The sequence below is a fragment of the Argentina silus genome (assembly GCF_951799395.1).
Source record: "Argentina silus genome assembly, chromosome: 1".
NCBI classification, from domain to species: Eukaryota; Metazoa; Chordata; class Actinopteri; order Argentiniformes; family Argentinidae; genus Argentina; species Argentina silus.
Genome location: NC_139655.1, coordinates 32,057,332 through 32,084,559, shown reverse-complemented (window position 1 = coordinate 32,084,559; position 27,228 = coordinate 32,057,332). Strand labels below are relative to the sequence as shown.

Genomic DNA, 27,228 nt, shown 5'->3' with positions numbered 1-27,228 from the left:
TCTGACACAGTTTAATCAAGCCATGGTAGAGAACCACCAGACATACCCACCTCAAATACCATATCCAGAGAGGTTTAAAAGTAATACTCTCTTTACCAGACAGTATCACCGATTGCTATCAGAAAAGTCAACAAAAAACTTCAGTACACTTCGTATTTACTACACTTCAGTCCAACAATTACAATAACCAGACAACCACCCAATGGCACTCTCGAACGTGCAAGATCTGGGAATTAAGTGGCGATACGCGATTGGAAGAAATATGTCGATGAGAGCCAATGAGAACGTGGCAAGTCAGACAAGTTCAAGTCGGGTGGTGGAGAGTGTGATTTCTCAAGTATTCAGCTTGCATGAAGCCACAAACCAAAGATCCATTTCTAGAATCTCAGTTCAGTATTAATCAAAGTCTACTGACATCACGATTGATGTCGTTGTTGATTACATTCATCAGGATAATTAGCTAGCTAAACGGGAGAATTTGCTTCTTGCACATATAGCATCCTATTGGAAAACCATTGTAAATTCTGACAATGAGGAAGACAGCGCTGCTGTTGATTGTGTTGCTTGGCGTTGCACACTTTGCAACTGTCATCCGCTGTGAAGATGGTAAGTAGCTAGTTAATGTATATTCCAGATTATTCTTATTTCCTAACAGACACAACTATCTTGTTTGGTAATCTTAAACGTTTTTCAGTAATTAGCTAGCTAGCCTAGTTCTGAGACAGCAAGCCTGCTTGCTAGCTAATTGATAACTCTCGCATATCTTTCCAGGCAGCTTGTTAGAATGCTGTTTTAGTACGGAGTGCATGTGTACATTTAGCTAGTAGAGTTACAGCATTCTTATGCATTATTTGGAACGCTTTCATTGCAAGACCACATTGGCTTCAGCGCGTTTTGTTGAGCAATACGTTAGTTAGCGAAACTGTTTTGCGAATGTATAGGTCACGATATCTACATCATGTTACAGACACAGCAGAGCCAGAGGAAGCTGACGAGGAGACTGAGGATGACAGTGATGACGAAGATGAGGAGGAGGATGAAGATGACGGAACAGAAGTGAAGGATGAGAACGGGGTGTTGGTGCTGACCGACAAAAACTTCGACACATTCTTAGAGGGCAAAGACACCGTACTGGTGGAGTTTTACGCACCATGGCAAGTGAAAAGGAACTCTTCACCCTGAAATGACCTGTCCAAAATTCATACCTCACGTTTGTCTAATGTCAAGCTGATATCTTCCAAGCCACTGTCATCTGTTTTGTAGCCCCCCCCCCCCCCCCAAATGGTAGCATAGCATCTAATTGTATTTCTCACTTGAGCAATTTTTCTAATCAACCCGTTTCTAACCCTCCCAGGTGTGGCCACTGCAAGCAGTTTGTCCCTGAGTATGAGAAAATCGCTCAGACTCTGAAAGAGAATGACCCCCCTATTTCTGTGGCCAAGGTGGACGCAACCAAATCCAGTTCCCTTGGGAGCAGATTTGAGGTGTCAGGATATCCCACCTTCAAGATCATGAAAAAGGGGGAGGCTGTGGGGTACGATGGAGCCAGGACAGCGGAGGGTAGGGCATCCTCAAACAGGCTTATTAACAGGCGTATATCTGTAATGTTCAGTGGTCCAATAGATCACATGTACGTTAATTACAATCATGTGTTACCTTGTTTGGCTTTCTTTTACATTCTATTTGGAAACTACACCACTTTGTAAAGTAGGACAAGGTGTCCATAGCCGACTGCAGGTTTGCTCCACTTTCCCTTAAGTGACATTGTAAATGTGGTAACTGTTTCAGCCATTGTGGCTCGGGTGAAAGAGGTAGCCCAGCCAGACTGGAAGCCCCCTCCAGAGGCCACGCTGGTGCTGACCAAGGACAACTTTGACGAAGTGGTGAACAACGCTGACATCATTCTGGTGGAGTTCTATGCACCATGGTCAGTAAATCTGAAGAGGGCAGTGCTTCTCTGAATACACCTGAATGCTGTTAGTTTCTGTTGCTGAATGCTCAGTTTCAGGTTTAAGTTTTAAGTTTAAGTTGAATGGCTATCCACATGAAAGTTTACAAGTTATAAGACAGACAGACAGAAGCACAAAAATTACAAAGCGTTAAGATATTACAATTTAAAACTAGACAATGGCATAAACATTCCAAGAGTTTACGAGTGAGCCTTGTACGGATAATACTGCCGTCTAAAGCTAGTGCTGTTGTAACTGTTCCTGAGACGCCAGTGTGAGTGTGAGATGGCGTACAGACTGCTGTGTCATACCTGTCCCTCCAGGTGCGGCCACTGCAAGAGCCTGGCTCCCGAGTACGAGAAGGCCGCTCAGGAGCTGAGTCAACAGTCTCCGCCCATCCCTCTGGCCAAGGTAGACGCCACTGTGGAGAATGAGATCGCCACGCGCTTTGAGGTCTCGGGGTACCCCACGCTCAAGATTTTCAGGAACGGCAAGCCCTACGACTACAACGGACCCAGGGAGAAGTTTGGTATGTCCATATTAAAAGGGAGAAATCTCTCTCTCTGCATGCAGTGTTACCCTCTCATGTTAAATGGATAGAATGTTTACAACATTTAAAGACAAATCTCACCTCAGGCTTGTTGACAAAGTCCTCAGCATCATCCTTCTAACAATGCAAGTGTGTGTGTTTTGAGAGGGTGTCTTTGTGGGAGCCTCTGAGCTCTGTGTGTTCTTTCTTTAGGTATTGTTGACTACATGACTGAGCAGGCGGGGCCCCCCTCTAAGCAGGTGCAGACAGCCAAACAGGTGCAGGAGTTCATCAAAGATGGAGACGATGTTGTCATAGTGGGTGTGTTCTCCACCGAAAAGGATGCGGCCTATGAGATCTACCAAGAGGCCTGTAAGTACAGTTGTAACCAATCACATCTGAGTATGTCGTACAGTTCCACCTCAGGGTCAGTCTGAAGGCACTGGGTACAGTTCATTTTTTTTACAGTGACCACTAGCTTTTGGCTCAGTGTGGCTGTCCCTCTGTCCTCTGCTCCAGGTAACTCCCTGAGAGAGGACTTTAAGTTCCTCCACACCTTCAGCTCTGAGGTGGCCAAACTGCTCAAGGCTTCCCCCGGCCAGGCCATCATGGTTCAGCCCGAGAAGTTCCGCTCCAAACACGAGTCAGCGTCACACGCGCTAACCATCAAGGTGTGTGTGCGTGCTTCTGTGTGTGTGTGCATGCTTCTGTGTGTGTGCACTTGAGTGTGTGTGCGTGTGTGCACCCTCAACACATGCACACGGTAAGAATAGAGCCTTGTATTAATGGAGATGTTGTTTGATGGGCTGGTAGACTGCGCTGAAAAGGTTGCAGCCAAAAGACAGGTTAGCAGGACATGGATTCAAAGACAATAGAATTTTCCTTCAACTCGTAGAATAATGCTGTAACGGTTTGTTTGTCTATGTACCGTACGGTTTTGAAGGAGGCTGTCACCCAGAACGCCCTTTCTTAACCTCTCTTCGCAACGGTCCTAACTTCTAATCTTCCCCAGGATTCGACAGCCGTGTCCGAGGTGCAAGACTTCTTTAAGAAGCACGTGCTGCCGCTGGTGGGACACAGGAAGAAGGGGAACGATGCTAAGCGCTACACCACGAGGCCACTGGTGGTCGTTTATTACGGAGTGGACTTCAGCTTCGACTACAGGAAGGGTCAGTGTTGTAGCTTCTGTGAAGGACCAATAATGCAGTGTTTTCACGCTTGTCTCGTACTGCAAATGTGTGTACTCCTCTCTGTCTTTACGGCTCATTGAAAGCTAACGCTGCATGGTGTCAATGCTGAAGAAAAAGTCAGTCTTTTGTTTGGGTCTTGTATGCTGAAGGAAAAAGCCAATATGTGATGAGCATAGGTTTTTTTGTTTTTCATTCTTTATGCTTCAACTTGTCCCATTGTGTGGAAGGTATGCATAATATGGCTTCCGAAAGCAAAACCTGCATATTTGCATTGGTATTCTGAGCCTTAGCCTGCTAACTTTCATGTCAGGCTTGGACTGTTCTTGTAAACCAAACCAATAACACGCAGCTTTTAGCAGTAGCAGCACTACACCTGCACCTCAACTCAACCATCATGAATGACTGCAGCTCTTACCTCTGCATCATTTATATGGATGACGATTTGGTCTTTGACCCTTTTCAAGACATTAATTCTGCACCTCAGCCCCAAGGTCAAACTCCATGGGTCTGACTGTCCCCTATTCTCTGCTCCAGCCACTCAGTTCTGGAGGTCCAAGGTTCTGGAGGTGGCCAATGACTTCCCAGAGTACACCTTTGCCATCGCCGATGAGGAGGACTACTCTGATGAGCTGAAGAGCCTGGGCCTGAGCGACAGCGGGGAGGAAGTGAACGTGGGGATTCTGGGAGATGGAGGCAAGAAGTTTGCCATGGAGCCTGAGGAGTTTGACTCTGAGGTGCTGAGGGACTTTGTCATGGCCTTCAAGAAAGGTGAGGTCACGAGAGGGCTTTCCAGCTTTGAAGTCTGCTGGATGACCCTGTCACTGTTGTGGTAAATAGCCATGTTATAAAGCTGATGAAACACTACCATTTATGTGGCCAACAAATGTGGGGAAATGAAAGTATGCCGTAGGAGGACTTTACACCTTGACCCCATCATAGTTTGAGTTAGAGATTAACTTTAAGAGTGCTATGTAATTCATATATTTGTCCATTCTTGGTGGCTCTTCTCTGTTCAAGTAAGTTTACAGGGGAAAACTGTAATGGCTATTTTAGAATGGTTCCTATGTTCTGTTCCGTCAGTATGGAAGTAGTTGTGTTGACCAGTTCTGACGTTGCCCCCTCTACAGGCAAACTGAAGCCCATCATCAAATCCCAACCCGTCCCTAAGAACAACAAAGGACCAGTGAAGGTCGTTGTTGGGAAGACGTTCGACGATATTGTCATGGATACGAACAAGGACGTCCTGATCGAGTTCTACGCCCCGTGGTGCGGCCACTGTAAGAAACTGGAGCCCGACTACATCGCTCTGGGGAAGAAATACAAGGGCGAGAAGAACCTGGTCATAGCCAAGATGGACGCCACCGCTAACGACGTGCCTCACGATAGCTACAAAACGGAGGGCTACCCCACCATATACCTGGCGCCTCGCAACAGCAAGCAGAGCCCAATCAAATTTGAGGGCAGTGACAGAACCTTAGAAGGATTTAGTAAGTTCTTGGAACAACACGCCACAAAGTTATCGCAGAGCAGAGATGAACTTTGAGAATCTCTCTCTGTCAGTAGCTAAGAACTCTACCCTAGCCCTAGCGCAGTCTTTGGGTTTAAGGTGCTCAGGGGAGGCAGGGGAGAGCCCTCTCAAAGAAGGGTGTTACTGAATCGCTGTGATCCCCATGTAAAACCTTTTTGTTTTGTTTCTGATCAAATCGAGAATTTCTGTTTTTTGTTTTGTTTTTTCCCCCCCATTTCTAAAAGCTTGTAAGCACTGTTGTCCAGATTTCTAAGTCTTTTTAAATAAAATGTTGTGGAAACGGATGTGACCTTATGGTGGTGATAGCTGTGTGAACGTTCTAGTGACCCGCGTTGTTAGCAGTACGTCTCTATAGTCTAAGGTGGCCGCCTCTCCTTATTATATTATATCCGAATTATATGTTAGGCAGTGGATGTGTGTACATTGGTCTCAATGGGGCTTCTCCTTTCAAAATGAAGGTTAAGAAAACAAATACAATTATAAGTGCATTCCAATAATTAAGATTTCAGAGAATAATTAGATCACGGAGAGTCCTAATGAATCTACATTTATTGCGTGCAAAACAATACCATTATATGTTCAGCTACACATTGAATAATAGTCACTACGAATGAAAATATCACACAGCCTAAATAATAAAACATGTAGCCCAATATTGGCACGGATGTAGAAATATTTATTAGTATATTGATGTAGTCATAGCATATGACTATACCGTATGGATTATTGTTTTTATAAAACAGAACCCTTGGAGCCCAGTCAACTGAAACCGATCAACAGTCAGGAAAAGTAAATATGATCCATCTCTCATCAGAAAGACCCAAAATCATATATCACGCTAACCTTAACCCTATGGATGCAAAAACTGATTATCCATTAGATCAAAATTATACAATAGTTATAACCATGTTTTAAAGCTATAAAGTGTATGTTGACTATGACATTGATGGAGTAAAACAATGTTAGATTTTGGGTTCTGATGAGGCATTTATAAGTTGTGTTCTTCAAAAATCAATGGCTACTGTATATATCATGAATTTAAAGTTAGAAGAATGGAGGTACCAATCCCAGATTGCCCCTATAAATCCTGTTCTGTAATACATTATAATGCACTATGGTGTGTAATAATAAGTATATAAGTAGAAGTGTATAATAGGCACTCCAAGTGCATTCCTTATGCATTATAGATAGCACTCAAGATTGTTATTGTTATCTTTAGTAAATTTCAATGATTTCCAGCACCTTTATCCGATTAGGGTCCCAAACACAGTCCTCCTCCAGTCCACTATACACCATCCCACAGTTGGGTGGAACCCAGGCAGTGTTATACCCATAATGCATCCAGCATTTCTGGAGAGGGTGGCCTTGGTAGTCAATGATCTTCACCTTGCCCACCCACACACACAGCTTCAGCACAGCACATCTCACGCCCATTGGTTTGTTCAAAGCGTACTGCTTGGCTTTTTCAAAGCTCCGGGTAACATAGATGCCAGGGCCTAGCATGCCATCATTTGACGGCTTAAAGCCATATCTCTTAATCTGGAGAGCAGCTGCCAAAGACGTGCCATGGTACATAATATACGTTCGATGGCCACTGTAGGTTGGGCCACAAGTCAAGCCGCCCAAATATGCTGGGCAAAGTGCACCGTTTGTGTATAAGGCGTATGGTGATACCCATGCTACACAAAACATTCTGTCAGCTGCTGTTCATGGGAAATCCACTCTAAACACAGTAAAAGAAACAAAATTACTCAACACAAGTGAATGGGTGAGAAATGTTATACATTTGGTAAGTAATTTCACTTTACTTATCAATATTACTTAATATTGCTTTTAAAGTTGCAAGATTTACACACAACTCAGTCCCTTGATGACTGCAATCCAAATCGTATATTTTTTATTTGGACCACATCTACAGTATAATTGTAGTTTTTTTTTCTCAAATGACATTTCAGCATTCAGAGCTGTCATTGGCTAAAGCAGTGTCATTCCCATTTCAAAACAAACCAGTCCTTCTGCCCTCTTGTTCAGAAATGACATTTTTAGAGGAGAATTTATGATTTTCCTGTTTAAATAATTGGAAAAGTAAGTATAAATCTTTGTGTTGTAGCTAAATTAACACTTTCAATGAGGTTGCACAGAACTTAACATTAATAATTTTTTACCAGCCAAAACATACATTATGAAAAAAAAGTTATATATTTCAGAGAGGCTTATAAACGTACCTGTGGCTTGACAGATCTCCAAATGACCTGTTACATTATATGGAAACTCATTTTGTTGTTCAAGTTTCATTTTCTCTTCATCAAATTCCTACCTGACTGGTTTCTTTGACTTCCAAAGTATCTTTCATGCAATCTGAAGATGACTAAAGCTTATGAAATGTGTCTGTGTACCTCAAGGCCATCCGATCTGTGTGTTCAAAACGGAAATCCAGTCATATCTCTTTTTTCGTTTGTGGAGTTAGAAAATAGAAAACGAGAACTGGCTCATTTTCCAATTTCTGCCGATGTTGGGGAATCAAATAACATAATGTTTTTAATCTGCACCCCAAAAACGAAGAATGGCTTGTTTTCTTTAGGTTTAGGGTTAGAGTGAGGGTTAAAGCTAGGTTTAGGGTTAAGGTTAGGGTAAGGGTTAGGGTGAGGCTTAGGGTGGTCCCCTCTGGTTATGATGAGATGGTGGCCCTTCGGTTAAGTTGAGGCAATGATGCCCTCTGGTGGAGATGTGACGGTGGCCCCAGATGAACACCAAGTCCTCGCCAAAGACCGCCATGTCCGAGATGCCCCTAGTCCCTGTCCTGACAGCACCACTACAAGAGCCCAACAAACCCGATTCCTTTTACCTCACCACGGCCTGTTCAGGCTTCCCTACAAGAAGGTTGGCAACGGGGTTCAAGGAGGGCTTCCAGAGTGAGAGTGTCGGTTGGCCATTCTTCAACGCTCGTACGGCCAGTGGGACCGTCTGACTTTATTATTTTGTGGGGAAGAAATCCCAAACTATGCAGTGACAGCACGTGCTGAGGCAAGTGTGTGTCTACGACTCACCCGCCACCGATTGCTCGGAGCGATCTCTGCATGCGCAGGTTGGAAGGTGCACTCCACTACCAGTGTCACAGACCAGACGTAGGGAAGGTCCGTGTAGAGGTTAAACAGATGGAGGTAGAGGTAGAAGAAGGAGAGCTGGGAGATGAATCCATCTGCCTGGACCCCACGGATAAGTGTGGATTACCTTGATACTAGAGGGTGCTTCCATTGTGAGGGTAATGGGCGGGCCTAGAGCGCTGACGGGCTTGTGTTGCATGGACAAGATGACAAGGACCTAGAGCAACCGGTAGGCAGAGGGGTGACGTTGTGGGGGCCAAGGTGGTGGTTGCTGGTGGAGGAGACGTAGAAGATGCATTGGGGAATGTGGTGGAGTGGTTGGAGGCGGAGGTGAAGAGGGAGCACAGTACCGGAGAGGCGGTGGGTGGGATTGGAGGAGGCCTCTGCAGGTGGCGTGCTCCTGTTGTTTCTTGAGTAGGACCTTGCCCGCCACTAGTCTGTTAAGTGCCTCTCTGATCATCAGAGCCGTTAGGGTTAGGGTTAAACTCTAAATCAGACATGCAAAGAAACAACGGATTTATTAGAATTGGGAACAATGTATTTACTACTGAAGGCAATACACCTTGAAATTAAAATGTTGTCTTCAAACAAAAAGAAGGTATCTAAATCATTACATGATAAATCAATGATATACTATTATGATAAAATACCTTCTATGGTTGATCAAGATGAAAGAACTTGAAACTGTAGATCTCCAACAGAGTAGGCCTCCTTTCACATAACTTTTTTCCGCTATGGTCCGTTCTACTACCGTCTGGCAGGCAGTAACGGTGTACCTGATCTAAGACAGAAAGGTACCAAGACAGTTTCTACCTTCAGGCCATTTTTTAACAGCTTACCCTTGCTGCCCACCTGCACTACTTGCTGCTCATCAGCACCTACTGTAAGACAATTTGCACTTACTCTGCACACACACAAAGTTGATGATGCCTCTTATCGAGCCAGTTAACCACCTGAGGGAGAATAAGGTAGTAGCTAGCTACCTGTCTGTGCTATGAGTGTGTAGAATGCTGGGCTGTAGGTGCTAGGCCTTTGCCAAACATCGGCATAAGCTGCCAGTGTTCAGTTTGAAAGTATGTGGTGCAATTGAGATCAAATGGGAGAGTAATATACAACAGTTTGGCACATTGTCTGTGGTCTTGAAGCAATTGAACACTCATGATGGGCACAGCAAGGACCAGAGAGACACACCCTGTGAATTGCAATCATTGTATTCAATAGCCTCCAGAACGGACCTTTTTTTTTTCACATTCATATGTTACATATTATCAATCTTTTCCGTGTAGGAACAAACATGGAGTCCAACATTGAAACCCCCTCATTGAAACCCTCTCGGTTTTCACTTTAGGCAAATGCACTTATTGTAAGCTGCTCTGGATAAGAGCTTCTGCAAAATTACTAGTACGTAAACTGTAATGTACCTGTGTTATTGTTCTGCAGATGGAAACCATCATCATCCTATAAGGAGAGGGCAAAGGCAAGGCATGCGTTATTACAGAGATATGATGCTTACATAACTGAAATGAAGGACTGGATCATGTCACCTGATCCTAATTGCCTGCGAACGCGTGCAAGCATCGAGGTGAAAAACTAAATTGTGTCCTTATCAGCCGCGTCCGTCAAAAGGCTCTCTAAGTGTCTAGCAGGACCGCCTCTGTAGCTCGCAGCACGTTAACACACTAATAGGCCTAACGTTTATGGAACAAGCCCTTTGCTGCCCCCTTCTGGCTGATTATCATGTGAAATCTTTGCTGTGATGTATTCTATCAGAACGGTTTTGTTACTGAGTAAAGAGCTACTTTGACTTCACATAACAAGTTGATAATGGGAGATCTGAACTCTGTTGTCTTGCAGGACAAGAGGAAGACTAGTGCTAGGAGTGCTTCAGCTGAGAAGAGCACCAACACTGAAGCAGGGGAGACGGTTTTCTGTTGATTATTTCATTACATTAACATCTAATCACAGCCAATGATAAAGAGTTGAACATTGTACAGTACTTGACTGTGTGAAAATATAAGTAGTTGGGTCATTTGTGGCAATCAAACCCCATATTTCTGCTCCCTCTGTGGCCTTCTCTCCACAGGAACTTAGTCTCCTGATAAATATGAGGACAGAGCAGCAGTGATCAAGCTGCTAGAGGAGGAAGGTCTGAAGGGGATGCGGGCTACATCAAAGTCAAAGTGTCAAAGTCAAAGTGGCTTTATTGTCAATTCTTCACATGTCAAGACATACAAAGGAATCGAGAGGACGTTTCTCACTCTCCCACGGTGAGACAGATAAAGTGCCCAGGCACAACAGATAACACATACTAAAAGTAAAACATTCAATAAAAATAATTTAAACAGTGCAAAAAGAGCAGTCAGTAAGACAGTAAGTAGCAGCCAAATACTGTGTATTCAGTATATTAAAAAAAATAATAGTGCAATAGTGCATTGTAGCAATAGAATAGTGGATTGTCCAGAGTCCGTAGTGTTTTTGGGGGGGGGGGGGGGGGGGGCTGAAGGGTTGGGAGGGGGGGTGGTGGTTTCAGCTTCTTGACAGCTTGGAGGATGTGGCTGGGGGAAGTGAGGGGAGAGAATTTAGCTTCCTGACAGCTTGGGGTATGAAGCTTTTCGTGAGTCTGGTGGTGTGGGCACGGAGGCTCCTATACCTTCTTCCAGAAGGCAGGAGGCTGAACAGACTGTGTGCGGGGTGGCTTGCGTCGCTCACAATCGAGGTAGCTTTGCGGGTGAGGCGGGTGGAGTAAGTCTCTTGCAGGGAAGGGAGTGGGGCACCAATGATCTTAGCAGCTGTGTTCACAATGCGTTGCAGTGCTTTCCTACTGTGTTCGGTGCAGCTACCGCCCCACACAGTGATGCAGCTGGACAGGATGCTTTCAATGGTGCCTCGGTACATCAACACAGATCAGGATGCTTCCCAATCCTGATCAACTTCATGAAGAATCTCACTGATAAGTATGTATTATGCACCTTGTTGTATCTATGCTCCTTTTGTTTCAATAACCCTAACCCTAACCCTAACCCTAACCCTAACTTACACATACACAGTACTTTAGAACAAGTCTTAACCAAGACAAAACAACTGAATATTTTATCCGGCTGTGGAGGGTGATCCGCGACGACATGAGAGACCCTGCAAGTTTATCTGTCAACATTAGATGTGTTATCATTTGACTATAGACTTAACACACGTCAGTCATGAGTTAAACAGTGAATGATTATCTCTTTAAGCTGAAACCTCACATCACAGCCTCACAAAGTAATTCTTCACTCTCTTTTAGATGAACACAGGTGACCAAGACGAAGCTTGAGGTCATGTGCAGAAGGATGGTTAAGCTGATCGCCCACACGGCCATAGAGGTCCTCCTCCTTACTCTACTGAATGAGGCCAGGGATGAGAGAGCCTCTCAGAGTGGGTCAGGACTCTCCTCAGTCGCATCTCTGGAGGAATGAGAGGGCAACTCCCAGTCCAGAGTGGTGAGGCTGCAGGAGAAGGATCTCCCTAAGATGGGTGGCAGTGCCAAGTCCACCTATTCAGTTAAGACTCCCCACCCCTCAGCCACAGAGTGGGAGGAGAAGTCAACAGAGGAATGAAGGAAGACAGGCAGTGGGGCCTACTACAAATCAAGCACACCAACTCCAGGTTTGTCCTTAGGGAGGTATGTTATGATCAGAACCACTCCTCAACAACTGAACATTAGACTTAGACTCCCCCCCCCCCCACTCCCTGATACACATAAGGTCTAGCCAAGATGTGATGTTGATAATGCTATCAATTTAATATTGAGTTATCAATATTTGTGTTTTGTTTGAAGTTCCAAGACCTCGCTGCAGCGTGCATATGGAGGAGCGCCCCCCCTTGATGACCCGTTCAGAGTCCTCTTTGGGATGACCATCATCCAATCACTGGGTGGCAGCTCCTCAAGCTCATCTGATTCTCTTTAGGAATTGTTGTTCACCCTCCAGCACCTTGAGTGATGTCACTGGCCAGGCCAATATGGCCGCCATGATGCCCACCTCCCCCACTCCTAGTGATGTCAACACCTTTGTGCAAGATGTGTCTAATGTGCAAGACGTCATTCAGATCATTGATTTGGACATGTCTATTGAAAATAGCTAACAAGGTAGAAGTGTTCCCAGGGAAAATAAAATCTTCTCTGCCACCTGGAAGAATTTTTTTAATATGCAGAGGAAATTGGCAGAGGTTTTTACCAGAGTGTCGGTCACAAGTGAGAGGGCCTCAGCTTCACTACAGAAGCTGAAGCAACACTGGAGTTGCTAAACATCAGTGATGAGGAACTTGCCTCCATACATCGAGCTCTACATCCCTGAGGTCTGGGATTGAGTCTTAGTGCAGCCACCATGATACTGTCATTGGTGAAATTGTGGTCACATTCAGGACTGGGGTATCAAGGGTAGAGTCCGGGAGGAGGTCCTCTGTTGAGTCCCTAGCGGCTAGTGTGTTTGTGGATGGCGTCATATCTTGACTGGAGGATTATTCAACATCAAAATCCCCCTCACTCTGTAATGACGTGCATCTAGAGGGTGTTTTTCCCCAGGTCAGCCGATGTTCCAGCATAGATAGACTTTCTAATGAGGACATTAACTCTCACTCCCACTGAGCTTCCAATAGAAAGTAACTTCCCCATCGTCAGAAGCACAAGCATCGATGACAGCTGCAATTAGACGACTAAGGATTCAATGAGTGACCCCAAACATTTGATGGTTGACGTGGTGAGCATCATGAAGGACCCAGCAGCTCTTCAGGAGGAGTCACCTCTCCCGACGCCCACCTCAGCAGACTAGAGGAGCTGCTGTCCTGAGTCAGTCAAGCGATTGCTTCTTCCACTGATCATCCCACCCTCATTATGGAGCATGGATGAGAAAGCCTCCAACAGCAACACCCCGGCCAGAGTCTCAGAGCCACAAGAGCCTGCTGTCCAACAGCTCTTCACAGGTTTAAAATGAGACGGTAAATCCATTCTCGAGGGCCATTGTCCACCAGGTGATGGACACCCTCTCAGTGAGATCCGACACCACACCAGCCTCCACAGATCACCCACACAGCCACAGAGCGATGCCACTCATGCCTAGGCTGAGCTGGTGGCCAAGAAACGGAAATGTGGACTCCTTTCAGAGCTCACGATTAAATTCAAGGTAAAACAGAAATAGCAGAGAATTTATAAGAATTCCACATTACACTACAGAAATGTAATGTAAAGTCTTACCAGTTTATCATATAAACCAGTCAAGCTGTGACATTTAGATGTAGGACTAAAGGAGTTTTAAGAATTCAATACATTAACAGATATTTTCTGCCATTAATTCTTCTTCTGTAAGAGCTACTGCAGCGCTCCAAGAAGAGCAACAAGTGTGTTGTCCAACCTCCAGCCGCAGGACAGGAGGACATTTTTCATATTTTATTAACTTGATATACTGAGGATACTGAGGATTGCGTAACTAGATAAGTGATCTACGAAAATCCACACATCACAACTAGAGACATCTATGATTACAACAATATATATATATATATATATATATATATATATATATATATATATATATATATATATATATATATATATATATATTAAAAGTAATATTAAAAAATCATTCAAAATACTTTATATATAATCTAGAAATCATATAATATATTGCTAAGCAGGCTCTTGTGAGATGCACCTGTATTTCATCGTCTGTGTATCGAAAAAAAGCTGAATGTAAATAGTGTAGATGGGATTACTATGGGAAATCTGAACAGTTGTGAGCAAGGCTTCTCTAGGGACTGTCATCCAATGTGCGTATGGAAGGGCGGGGTTTAACAAACCGGGTGACCCTGGCCGGGTGCACACAAGAAGAGAAGGTAGCGTCTCAAAAGTCCACATTGCTCGCTTCATCTCCGGTACCGTATTTTACGAGTCTGAAAAAAACGGGCAAGGCGAAGGTACTGTAGTGTGGTGGATATCTACTATAGACTTTTACTCTGGAAGGACATTGCCCTCACCTGTTCAGTTCTTAGTTGTCAGAACAAGTAGAGGAAAGTGAGTCATGGAGGAAGCGACATCAGTTTAGTGAGATGCACCCGATGATAACAAGGTTTACATCCCGTGGCTAGAATAGAAATAAAGAGGGTATCAACCGACAGGGATAGGCGTATCAATGATACAATATACAGTTGCCTACTATGAACAACGTATCCACCTTTCCTTGCTGTAACAATAGTTCAATTTACATATCTGAAGAGATCATTGCATATAAAACATGTTTCTCAATGAATAATACATGAACGTCAACACGAACAAATGGGGCGTAATCATTGTAAACAGTTGCAAAACATATGGCACTTGAAAAATAACGAAAACACTTCGTTGTTTAAAAACATAAACAGTTGGGATTTCTGTCGTTGAAAACGGAGAGAACAAAGGGAACTTCTCCACATGTGCCCCATCCGGGGCCCCCAACGCTGCGCTTGCTTTCATTGGTTAGCTCTCTGATACAATCTGACCTGTCGGGTGGTACGACACTGGCTAGTTTGAGTATCGACTTCGGTTATTGGTCCGTGTGTTTGGCGCTCGTTGAAGCTGCAGTAGCCGGAGTGGGCGGCGAATATTGAGTGAAAGAAACGGAGAGGGGTTTGAATAGTTGCTGAGGCGGAAACATTGAAATAAGGACAACTGTGGAGATCAAACAGTTAAATTACAAGGTGCTCTTACCATTGACAGTCTCGATCTAACAGTATAACTTAGATTTGGAAGTGCAGACTAAGAAAGAAGCGCCCCGCTTTGTGTGTCGAGCCGAGGCAAGCCGGTGTCGGTAGAGTAGAGCTGGCAGTCGGCGGACGCGCGAGGTGAATCGTCCCTCGTCCCCCCCCCCCCCCGGCTAACAAGCTAGCCAGTGGTCGTAATCCCGGTCATCTCTCTTGCTGTGTGGCCGATCGATCCCGAGTCACTTCAGTGGATGAGGACTGACCTCTCCCCGCGGGTAGGAAACGCTGTCAAAAATCACTGTTGTTTATATTATTATAAAACAGTCACAGAAGATATAGCTTGCTTCCTCTGCTTGCTAACCTGTTAGCTTTCTAGCTATGTCTAAAGGTAGGCTAGTTGACACAGTTCTGTTGGAGTCGGACATGCTTTTACTGACAGCAAGATCATCATAGTATGTGCAAATGAGCTGTTGTAATATTATTGTGTGGCTGATCCATCTGCCCTTGTTTTTAGAAGTGTTATGGGAAATTACACTTTTATTGTAGCTATTTATATTGCCGTAAATAATCTACAAGTGGGCTAATCTGGTGATTTGGTGGAAAACTAGTACAATTATTTTGAGTTGTAGAGGCTATATTGTGAAGGCCGGGTTTTCACATCTTCAGAGTTTCCGCATTGTCTCAACTTGAAGAAAGAGTCTCAATGAGTAAGAGAAACAATCAGAAGTCGTAGGGAAACGTGCGTGAAAGTGCGAGAGCCACCGTTACAAATCTGTCTCGAAATGGTTACAGTTGACACGTCAATGTCATCAAAGCCGAGTGTTCAAAATTGTTACAATGTTTCACTTGACCTAAACTAGGATATCTTGTCCTCAAAATGCCACATAGGGGGCGCTATTCAGCTACCTGCTTCATCTTCATACCACAGTACTCTTATCAATTTAATAACCTTAATTGTCCCCTTCCCCTTATTTTTTATATTTATTTTGGATATTTATACTTTATAGAAACCTGAATCTCCCCATTAAAAAAATATTTATTAAAATCAGCACAATCATTTTCAGGGGGTATGGACTTTGATATGTATAGGTAAAAGACATGAACATTCAGTACTTATCTAAGACCCAGTGATCCCCGCTGCTAAGCCTTAGGGGAAACATAACCACGAGTATCAAGTGTGTTATCTGGGGATGCAACGGCAGGTTTCCATGGTTTCACATCTTTCCAGTAGGAATTGGGAGATTGGATTAGTCCGGACAGGGCCAGACAGACCGACCACCGCGGGGGGTGTTGTAGTTTATTGTCAGGTTCAGGAATGAGCAACAGCTGGTATAATCAATCAATAGGTTTATTCCAATCGAGTTGCAACAAGGGAACAATCTCAAGCAACAGAGAAATTCTTCAACCTCCAATAGGAAGGACAGCTGTTATACCCTTGAATCAGTTGTGTATTACAATAACATGTTGTTTGTGCGTGTGATTGCCTGTTGATGGTGTACTCCGTACACCCATTTGTATCAACAGATCAAGACAGAACATACAGATACAACAGATGGGTCATGTACATAACATTTCACTTAATCTGACCCTGTGACGCCAGCGGACTCACTGTCGTCAGGGACATTCTGGCCTTGAACATCAGCTGAGAGGCTAGAGATTAGTCAATAGTTGGATAGCATCATATGATAGCTTAAGAAGCATCACACGCTGCATTCGTAATAATATAACTTGTCCTATGTCATATATCATCCTATATCATTTGTCTATAAAATATTGATTTAGTTACCGGGGGGGGCTTGTGTGTCAGCCAAATGGTTCTTATATTCTGCTTGCCCATGCATTGTTCTGATTGGTTAGTTCAGTGTTAGATAGTCTTGTCAATTTGGCATGTACAAGAATCCCCCTCCCCATGACTCCCCTTCCAGCTTCACTGGCCTTTCATCCATTCAAAGGATGAGAAACCAGTGCTTTTAGGGGTTGTAGGGCCCGCATTTTTCCAAATTTGGGATGTATTCTTTCTCTTTTCTTTACCTCCACTCCACCCGCCACACCCAGACTCTGAGCAGGTAGTTTTCCTCCGGTGTTTCAATGCATGAAACTGAAGCTCAAACTGAATCTGGCCTCTTCAATGAACAAAAGAAGTCAAGGTCGTATTCTGCCATGTGCTCTGCAGTTAACTAGACTAGCCTCTACAATGCAAACGTTTGCTAACTGGCTACACACAAAACCAGCTCTGAAGTTGGTACACACACCAATCAGCCTGCCACCAATCACCACCAATCAGCCTGGTGCACGGGTCTGCTCTTGGCCCACATGGCTCCTGGTTGTGTACGTGCGTCACAATGTGTCTGTGTGGGTGGACTACTACTCTATCATTACGCATCCGAACCCCCTCTGCGTTGACATTAGCTTGACGGAATAGTGTTTCAGAAAGGGCCGAGTCTCTGTCATCAGTGCAGATAAAAATGGAAGAGGAGTAGTCTTCAGATGCAATCATGGTTTCTTTGCTCACAGCAAGAGGAGACAGTTTGGGGTTTCCCGATATATATTTGTCTTTGAACTGCCTGTCTGATTCCATAGTCTGTACAATAAAACTGTTAGAGTGGAGACTGAAACAGCGGTTCATGGACAAAATGTGTGTGTGTGCGGGCGTCTGTGTTTGTGTCCCTATCAACAGGGGGCAAGATAAGCTTCTATATTTGTATACTTATATATGAAGGCTTATATATTGTGGCTAGTAAAATGTGTGTGTGTGTGTGTTTTCCAGGTTGATCATGGTGTTGACTGGGAAGCGTTTGGAGAAGGGGCCTGTGTGCTGGAGGAGGAGGGTGAAGTCTGAGTACATGAGGCTCCGACAGCTCAAACGCTTCAGACGAGCTGACGAGGTCAAGGTAGGTGCACACACACACACACACACACACCGGCTCACGCTGAAGATGGGTCCGGGGAGACGCATAGATACCTAGACAAACAAACCTGATCGATGCTCTCTCTCTCTCTCCACATATAGAGCATGTTTGAATCTAAGACACACACACACATACGCACCCACACGTAGCACCAGCTCAAATGTTTCAGGTGTAGGTAAAGCCGCACACAGGTGTACACACACACACACACACACAGCTTTCATTGTGTGTTTTCTCCTCCTCCTCCAGAGCATGTTCAACTCTAACCGTCAGAAGATCTTGGAGCGGACAGACATCCTGAACCAGGAGTGGAAGACCAGACGGATCCAGCCTGTTCACATCATGACATCTGTAAGCTCCTTACGGGGGACCAGAGAGGTCAGCGTGCGACTCACACACACACACACACACACACGCACTCACAAACCTTTTCCTAACACCACCGAGTCGACCAGTGCTTCTCACTGCACACTTGTTGTATACTGCATAGAGCTGTGTGTGTGTGTGTGTTTGTGTGTGTGGTGCTCTTTAGCCAAATACTATTTAATGTCATTGAATCGATATTGTTCATTTTCTGTTGTGTTGTTGTGACTACGTGAGGGTGTTTAAGAGGACCGAACAGTGTTGGGATGTTACAGGCCGTTGACATCAGTCTCTCAGTTGAACAGCCAGATTGCAGTGCTGCCTCTGTTGCCTTGTTGGTTGAATGTCTCTCGTTGGTGCAGAAGGCTTTATGCCAAAACGTCTATTGCTGGATTCCCCTGATGCATTGAAAAGAACAGGAGGAACTTCCTGAGAGCTACAGTATTTTAGTTACTTCCTGCTAACACTATACATTATTATGTTGAAACATTGACTCTCTCTCTCTCTCTCTCCATCCTGCAGTGTACGGCGATCAGTGGATTCTCTGACTTCTCGAAGCAGATCATCCCCCTCAAGACCCTCAACGCTGTGGCCTCTGTCCCTGTTATGTACTCCTGGTCTCCTCTGCAGCAGAACTTTATGGTACACACACACACACACACACCCACCCACACACCCACACCCACCCACCCACACACACACCCCCACACACACCTACACACCTGTGGCCTCTGTCCCTGTTATGTACTCCTGGTCTCCTGCAGCAGAATGTTATAGTACACCCCCCCCCCCACACACACCCACACACACACACACACACACACACACACCTGTGGCCTCTGTCCCTGTTATGTGCTTTTCATGAAAATAGAGTATCCATTTCATGAAGCATGATCGCTGTAATGGATTCCTGCTGACCTAGATCTCCCTCATCTCTCACCTGAAACAAACCCACCACGCCTCTGCTTCATCCTCTTACCCTCCCCCCTCCTTTTCCTCCCCCCCGCTTCTCGCCCTCTCTCTGCTAGGTGGAGGATGAGACTGTTCTCCACAACATCCCGTACATGGGAGATGAGATCTTGGACCAGGACGGAACCTTCATAGAGGAACTCATCAAGAACTACGACGGCAAAGTCCACGGGGACAGGGGTGAGACTCTCTCTCTCACACACACACACCACACGCGCGCGTGTGCACACACTCTCTCAAAAAGCATTACTCTCCACCTTTCATCCAATTCAAAACACCTGATGTGTGTCGGCCTTGGTGATCTCCTGATTGTCTGTGCGGTTGCGGTGTGCAGAGTGTGGCTTCATCAACGACGAGATCTTTGTGGAGCTGGTGAGCGCCCTGACCCAGTACAGCGACAACGAGGACGAGGATGAGGAGGAGGAGCAGGAGTTTGGAGCTGTGAAGATGGAGCTGTGTGACGCCAAGGACCTCCCCGAAGCCCCCCTCAAGGAAGCCCTCATCAGCACAGAGAGTAAGAGAGGCGTCCGAAGCAAACGCCCAAGCAAAAACAGTTAAAACATTGCCATGTTTGGGCTACCTATTCCAAATCACCTCCGCTACACATAGTGGGGGCGGGTGTGGGTGTGGGTGTGGGTGTGGGGGTGGGGGTGTGTGTGTGTGTAACCTCTGTGTGACGTCCCTCAGGCCAAGGCAGTGACAGCTCTAAGAAGTTTCCCTCTGATAAGATCTTTGCGGCCATCTCTTCCATGTTCCCTGACAAGGGCTCCATTGAGGAGCTCAAAGAGAAGTGAGTTGTGTGTGTGTGTATGTGTGTGTTTTTTTAAAATACACAAAGTGAGTCGTGTGTGTGTGTATAGGGAGCTGTGTTTGTCTCCCCTAGTACTTACTTACCGTGTGTCTCTGTGTGTGTCTGTGTGTGTGTGTGTGTCTCTGTGTGTCCGATCAGGTATAAGGAGTTGACGGAGCCACAGATGCCTGGCGCGTTGCCTCCAGAGTGTACTCCCAACATCGACGGCCCCAACGCTCGCTCTGTGCAGAGGGAGCAGAGCCTCCACTCCTTTCACACACTCTTCTGCCGGCGCTGCTTCAAATACGACTGTTTCCTGCACCGCGAGTGTACGTGTATGCACACACTTGCACTTACAACACCACACACACACACACACACACACACTCACTCTTGCCACTCCTCACTCCTATACCTACAACTGACCACAACGACTGTTTTAAATGTTGATGCCAAATTTCTCTCAGCCATTCTACTTTATTTCTCTCTCCTCTTCCTCCTCTTTTTCTCCTGACATCCCTCTGTTCTCTCCCTCTGCAGCGTTCCATGCCACTCCGAACACGTACAAGCGTAAGAACATGGAGAACCTGGTGGACAGTAAACCTTGTGGCATCGACTGCTACATGTACCTGGTGCAGGCAAGTCTCCGTAACACAACTATCACCTCAACCATAACCCTAACCGCAACACGACCGTGTTCATAACACAACTACCACCTCAACACGACCATTTTCAGAACACAACTACCATCTCAACCCTAACCACAACCACAACACTAACATGTTCATGAGGCCAGTAAACCCTGTGCGTCAACTGCTACATGTACCGTAACGCTACCATAACCTAACACAACCTAAGCCTAATCATAAGCAAAACACGACCCTATCCATAAGGACAGTAAACCCTGTACCTGTTTTCAATGCGTCAGGAGTCATGCTGATGGTTTTGTGACTGGTACTGGCCATTGTAAAATTACTAATGTGTGACGGTTCTTTAGGACGGGATGGTGAGGGAGTACCCTGATGGTGAGGTGGGGGTACCAATGGTTGCGGAGAGGGTCAAGACCCCCTCCAAACGCACAGCCGGCCGTCGCCGGGGACGACTTCCCAACAGCCGGCCGGGCACCCCCACGGTTACCTCGGAAACCAAAGACACGGACAGCGAGCGTGAGGGCAGCAAGGACGACGACCGAGACAACGACAAAGACGATGACGACAAGAAGGACGAGACCACCAGCAGCTCCGGTACACACACACACACACACACACACACACACACACACACACACAATCAAACTGTAACGTTGTCATTGCTGTCAATAAGTGTCAAAGATGACCTTAAATGTTAATGTTCTTCAAGAGTGAACACGTGGTGCCATACCTAACTCTGTGTGTGTGTGTGTGTCCGTCTGTCCGTCCGTCTGTCTCCCCAGAGAGTAACTCGCGGTGCCAGAGCCCAGTGAAGCTGAAGCTGACCTGTGACCCCGAGGTCGTAGACTGGAGCGGGGCCGAGGCCTCTCTCTTCAGGGTCCTCATAGGAACCTACTACGACAACTACTGCGCCATCGCACGCCTCATAGGCACCAAGACCTGCAGACAGGTGTGTGTGTGTGTGTGTGTGTGTGTGTGTGACCAAAGCACAAGGGCTACTCAGTCATGTTGTCCAACATTGTGTTACATCCATGTTGTAGCATTTAATTGAAGCTTGTCCATATTTCTGTCTCCGTGTCCGTCAGGTGTATGAGTTCAGGGTGAAGGAGTCCAGTATCATCGCCCGGGCTCCCGCGGAGGATGTAGACACGCCCCCTCGCAAGAAGAAGAGGAAACACAGGTACACTGACTCCCAATTATGGCCCGGCATGGCTACCGTGTTTTGCAGTTTATTCTGGAGGTTTTTTTGCGGGCTACATCGGGTGTCCATTTTATCATATGAGAGAAGGAACGCCGTACAAAATGGCCGACCCCAGAACCACTAAATGACAAAAAGGATAATAATCTTTTGGTATCAACCCCAATGGAGATGAAGACCAACAAGTGTACAGTAAACATGTTGTCGTCACCCCCACACACGCATTTCAAGGTTTTGACAGTATTATTTGAAAACAGTCAATTGGCCAAATGGTGCGGTCTGAAAAGGGTTGCACTCCTCCTTTGCACTTTTATGGGGATTTTATTGATGACAACCGATCACTTTAGCCTCACCGTCGCGAAATGAATCGGCGTCACCTCGAGTCCTACTTGTCCCAGTGCTGTCCGAGATAAAGCGTGTGACATACAAACTGAGAGAGACTGATTTCATCATGGGGGGGGGGGGGGGGGGGTCGTCGTCAACGGACAACTACTAAGCAGCTGTTGTTGTTGTTGCTCTTCCAGGTTGTGGGCCACTCACTGTCGGAAGATCCAGCTGAAGAAAGGTGAGTGATGACTCTCATTCTCTCGCACAGACAGAAAAGACACGGCGCCTCCTCAGTTCCCCCCTCTTGTCAGTACTAGCCAGTGTGAGACACACGACCCAATGAGATGACCCATCACTCCAAAATATGAATCCCTTTCCCATCTTTCTCATCCCTCTCTCATGTCTGTCTTTTCTTTTTTGGGGGGCCTCTTCTGACAGTTTTCTGACCTGTGCTCCTCGACTCCTCCCCCTATAGATGGCTCGTCCAATCATGTGTATAACTACCAGCCGTGTGACCACCCCCGGCAGCCCTGTGACTCCTCCTGTCCCTGCGTCACCGCTCAGAACTTCTGCGAGAAATTCTGCCAGTGCAGCTCTGAGTGTAAGCGCGCGCACACACACACACACACACGTGTGTACTCTTTCCACACACATATGTACTGCTGACAAACTCTGTACACATACTGCTAGAAAGTTGGTGGCCATTCCAACCTAGCTACACACACACACACACACCCTCTAACCACTCTAATTCCTGCTTGTGTGTATGTGTGTGTGTAGGTCAGAACCGTTTCCCTGGCTGCAGGTGTAAGGCCCAGTGTAACACCAAGCAGTGTCCGTGTTACCTGGCCGTACGGGAGTGTGACCCGGACCTCTGTCTGACCTGCGGAGCCGCAGAGCACTGGGACAGCAAGAACGTCTCCTGCAAGAACTGCTCCATCCAGAGAGGCGCCAAGAAGGTGACACACACACACACACACACACACGTATATACTGTAAATACAAACACACACGCATACATATATACAGTACACATGCATGTATATACTGTAAACACACTCACACCCACTGTAGGAGTCTACGTTACATATACACATACATACTGTAAATACAACACACACTCATTTGATAACCCCCATTTCTCCTCTCAGCACCTTTTGTTAGCTCCGTCTGATGTGGCAGGGTGGGGCATCTTCATCAAAGAGCCTGTTCAGAAGAACGAGTTCATCTCAGAGTACTGCGGAGAGGTGTGTGTGTGCCTGTGTGTGTGTGCCTGTGTGTGTGTCACAACAAGGATAGACTGAATGTAATACTCTATGGTGAGTGTTTCCAGTGTGTGACACCACTCTCTCTCTCTCTCTCTCTCTCTCTCTCTCTCCTCCTAGATCATCTCCCAGGATGAAGCTGACCGCAGAGGGAAGGTCTACGACAAATACATGTGCAGCTTCCTCTTCAACCTCAATAACGGTAACAAACACACACAACTAAACCTGATAATGAAGATACTACTGTACAAGAGCCATACTGATGCTCTCTCTCTCTCTCTCTCTCTCTCTCTCTCTCTCTCTCAGACTTTGTGGTGGACGCCACCAGGAAAGGCAACAAGATCCGCTTCGCCAACCATTCCGTCAACCCTAACTGCTATGCAAAAGGTCTGTCTAGGACTCTCTCAATTTGATACTGACTCAGTCCCCATTTGGTTGTGGTTGAAAGGAAAACCTCCAGTTATGTAGCCTACACGGATACGGTATCGTTTAGCCCAGGGGGTGAATAATGTTAGCATTTGTGAAAATCTGGAAGTATACTGTCATCATTAGGACAACATTTAAAGAGGGGCCGCACTGGATGATTTTGCCTTGATTTTCCTCTTCCTCCATGAACGAAAAGAAAAATGAAAAGAGATTTGTTTGTGGAGGAGTGGTTTGCTGTACCAGCCAAGGGCCAGCCGTCAGAATGTCATGTGACTGCCAATCACGCTCTACTGGGTTTCTATGTCCAAAGTAGTTTTTACACTTTCTCAGAGCTATAATTGATGTAGATGACGACTAGTTTTCAACAGGAAACATTGTTTTTTGGCTTCGGTTCCTTTCTAAAGACTGTACGAGGAGTTGAGTTTTGACCTGCTGTGGTGAGGATTGTGAACAGCACAGAGACCCCAGGGCTGTGTCTGCTGATACAGCGGGCTGTAGAACCTGTAACACACTGGCAGCTAGGACCACACAGCTGGCCCGGATACAGAGACGACTGAAGCTTGAGTGTTGTCTTAACAGTCTCTCTCTGCCCTCTCCCTTCTCCCTCCTCCCTCCTCCCTCTCCCTCCTCCCTTCTCCCTCTCCCTCTCCCTCCTCCCTCCCTCCTGCCATCTCTTCACTCCTTTCCTCCCCCTCGCTTTCTAGTGATGATGGTGAACGGGGACCACAGGATAGGGATCTTCGCCAAGAGAGCCATCCAGACTGGAGAGGAGCTCTTCTTTGACTACAGGTCAGTAAACCGAGGAATCCTCAGGTGGTTTGAATCAGACATTGGAGATTGTTTGTAGGTTGTTTTTGTTACTGACATTCTGGACTTTCTCTCAGGTACAGTCAAGCTGACGCTCTGAAGTATGTCGGGATCGAGCGGGAACTGGAGATTGCCTGATTCCCTCTTCTACCTCCTGTGGATCAACTCAAAGGCCTTACACACACTTGCACCTACAACAGACACCCCCCCCCCCCCCCCCCACACACACACACACACACACTCTCTCTCTCTCTCACACACTCTTCTCTTCAGGAAACTCAAACGACTCATTGCCGGAAGGCCAGGATGCTTCAGGAATTCTGGGAATTTCAGAACAAAAAACGAAGCAAGTCTTGCTTCTTATCATTTTGCCACAGCAACGTTTTTTGGAAGAAAAAAAAGAAGTCTGCTTTTTACTGTCTCTTTTTCTCACTTTGAATTTATTTTTTTTTTTGGTTTGTTTTTTATGATCAACCAATCTTCCTCTTCTCTGGGATCTGGGACTCAAGTCGCTATTGGTCACTTGAACTTTTCTTTCTTCCGGTGTTTACAGAAAAAAGGTGCAAATAAATCCACAAACCTGTTCTTTTTAGATTTTGTGCTACTTTTTTCTACTCAATGGATGAATCAATGTCTCAATCCAATTCAAATGGGTTGTTGAAAACAACATGTTTCGGGGGACCAAAATCCCATTCTACCTGGAAAGTTGTGTGAGTGTGTTCCAGCTTAGGTGTATAATTACTATGGTCTAGCTGTCCTGAGGTCATGCTGTGTTACTGGAACAAGGGTCTGAGACTCGGACACACACACCACACACACACAGACTTCAGACCACACTGTCTGCAGAGTAGAACCAGGGCTGTGTTCACAAAGCAGGTCACTTAAACTCTAACTAATATAATCTTAATTTTCTGATATGTTAAAGAACTGAAGGTCCTGCTTTGTAAAACACCTGCCTGACATCATAGGTGCTATGTTCACGTGACATTTGTTCACCAGCACTACTTGTCTTTTCTCAGAGTAAAACTGCTTTCTCTACCAAAAGTACCTGAACTGTTTGAGACTTCACTAGTCTCATGTGTTGATGCCCCTCCTGAAGCATGCATTGATGCAATCTGTATTCTATGTGGTAGTGTTTGAAGACTGTGACCTTTCTAAATCCTCCCCACCCCCCCAGTGTCCACTTCTGCTGTGCCTTGGGTCCTTCACTGGACATGTAGTCCACTTGATTAGAACCCTTAAGTATAGAGGACGACCATGGATTGTGAATCAGTTTTGTGCATGACGAAATATCCCATGTTTGCCGACTCCAGGGACGACCTCTCTACTGCAAATGCTGCTTGGTGACAAACTAGTAAAGGGTTATTGGTATAGCTGGTATCCGTTTAATGACTTCACAAATGCATCCCTCCTTTCTACAATCTAGGACGTTCTCTCAGACCGTAGCGAGTTGGATTGGTGAAAACAGTTAAGATGGAAACCTTGCTTTCTGCTTTCCAATGGCATACAGAGAAGTGATTACTTGAAAGGAAGGAAGGAAGGATGCATTCTAAGAGTATTGGAGCAGGGCCTGTTGGGCCCATCCAATAGGGTGCCGTGGTTCCAGAGCAGTACAGATAGAAATGTAGAACAGAGCTTACACAAACCCCCCCCACTCCACATTACGTCTTGTCCAATCAATACAATACATTTCTATCTTCAAGCTCTGAGCATTCCTCTCTCATTGAAAATAGACACTTTGGTGCTGTGAGCAGCAAGATGGTAATGTAAGTGGTCATGTTGAAACCCTGGCCGATAGTTACTGGTGCTTGTGAATACTGCAGATGTGGCTATAGAACCCACGTCTGACTGACTTGAAGCAATAATACCAGCCTTGAATCATGTTCAACACCCACATATTCACCTGCTATTTATCTCCAGCTTTTGTAATTTATTGTGAACTTGACCAATAGCGTGGTGGGTTTGTCAGTGGGCTGAGATACACTGACGATGGAGGGTTGTGTATTGGATGGATAGTGAAGTCAAACGACTTATTTGTTTAATGAGTTCTTTATATTGCTCATGTTAGAACAACGTTCTAGACAACTCTGGTCCTTAGGAACTATGTTATCTTCATGTTACCCGTTTAGCCAGGTCCTAATTGGTCACTGGTTTTCGTGTAAGCAAAGCTGGAAAGGTCCAGAGTTGCCGACCCCTGTGTGTTAGGGCGTATACTGTACGTTGAGTTGTAGACCTGATATACCCTGTTTTCACATTCTTCCCTGTCTGACCGAGACCACTCTCATTGATTACGAAGGTGCTGATTATTCAAATGTTTACAGGGAATATTGTTCAAGTTGATGCATAATAAATAAAATATTGTAAAATTATTTGAGCTATTTGTCTCTTATTTATTTTCTTAAACAGGATAAATCAATATCATAAATAGAGCTGTGAAGATTAATAGACTTATCAAACAAATGAATCAGATTTCTATATCAGACCATGGACTAGTTATGGCCAGCATGAGTGGTATG

The 27,228-nt window shown here is 45.6% G+C and overlaps 2 protein-coding genes across 3 annotated transcripts; both read left to right on the top strand.

Moving 5' to 3' along the window:
* The first annotated feature begins 335 nt into the window (after window positions 1-335).
* pdia4 (protein disulfide isomerase family A, member 4) lies at window positions 336-5,480 on the top strand. The gene is made up of 10 exons (XM_083670378.1): window positions 336-606; window positions 968-1,154; window positions 1,355-1,560; window positions 1,789-1,927; window positions 2,273-2,478; window positions 2,692-2,850; window positions 2,998-3,149; window positions 3,491-3,647; window positions 4,203-4,436; window positions 4,796-5,480. The coding sequence occupies exons 1-10, from the start codon at window positions 531-533 to the stop codon at window positions 5,209-5,211; spliced, it is 1,932 nt and encodes a 643-aa protein (XP_083526504.1). The 5' UTR covers window positions 336-530; the 3' UTR covers window positions 5,212-5,480.
* A 9,455-nt stretch (window positions 5,481-14,935) lies between these two features.
* On the top strand, window positions 14,936-27,072 carry ezh2 (enhancer of zeste 2 polycomb repressive complex 2 subunit). Of its 2 annotated transcripts, none has more exons than XM_083670329.1 (20): window positions 14,936-15,283; window positions 17,776-17,899; window positions 18,167-18,268; window positions 18,803-18,922; window positions 19,309-19,429; window positions 19,584-19,763; window positions 19,937-20,039; window positions 20,199-20,368; window positions 20,580-20,677; window positions 21,037-21,283; window positions 21,472-21,638; window positions 21,775-21,869; window positions 22,412-22,452; window positions 22,690-22,815; window positions 22,995-23,173; window positions 23,366-23,461; window positions 23,600-23,681; window positions 23,786-23,866; window positions 24,610-24,694; window positions 24,790-27,072. In XM_083670329.1, the coding sequence occupies exons 2-20, from the start codon at window positions 17,783-17,785 to the stop codon at window positions 24,848-24,850; spliced, it is 2,271 nt and encodes a 756-aa protein (XP_083526455.1). In that variant the 5' UTR covers window positions 14,936-15,283; window positions 17,776-17,782; the 3' UTR covers window positions 24,851-27,072. The 2 variants fall into 2 exon arrangements, with proteins under 2 accessions (XP_083526455.1, XP_083526454.1); XM_083670328.1 differs by having other exon boundaries at window positions 18,167-18,295.
* The last annotated feature ends 156 nt before the right edge of the window (window positions 27,073-27,228 follow it).

What these genes read in the sequence shown, in the direction of transcription:
- pdia4 (XM_083670378.1), top strand. Translation starts at nt 531, where the DNA reads ATGAGGAAGACAGCGCTGCTGTTGATTGTGTTGCTTGGCGTTGCACAC. An exon ending in GTGGAGTTCTATGCACCATG is followed by an intron (nt 1,928 to 2,272) that starts GTCAGTAAATCT and finishes CTGTCCCTCCAG; the next exon opens with GTGCGGCCACTGCAAGAGCC. An exon ending in TGAGATCTACCAAGAGGCCT is followed by an intron (nt 2,851 to 2,997) that starts GTAAGTACAGTT and finishes CCTCTGCTCCAG; the next exon opens with GTAACTCCCTGAGAGAGGAC.
- ezh2 (XM_083670328.1), top strand. Translation starts at nt 17,783, where the DNA reads ATGGTGTTGACTGGGAAGCGTTTGGAGAAGGGGCCTGTGTGCTGGAGG. An exon ending in GCACCAAGACCTGCAGACAG is followed by an intron (nt 21,639 to 21,774) that starts GTGTGTGTGTGT and finishes CGTGTCCGTCAG; the next exon opens with GTGTATGAGTTCAGGGTGAA. An exon ending in CCTCTTCAACCTCAATAACG is followed by an intron (nt 23,682 to 23,785) that starts GTAACAAACACA and finishes TCTCTCTCTCAG; the next exon opens with ACTTTGTGGTGGACGCCACC.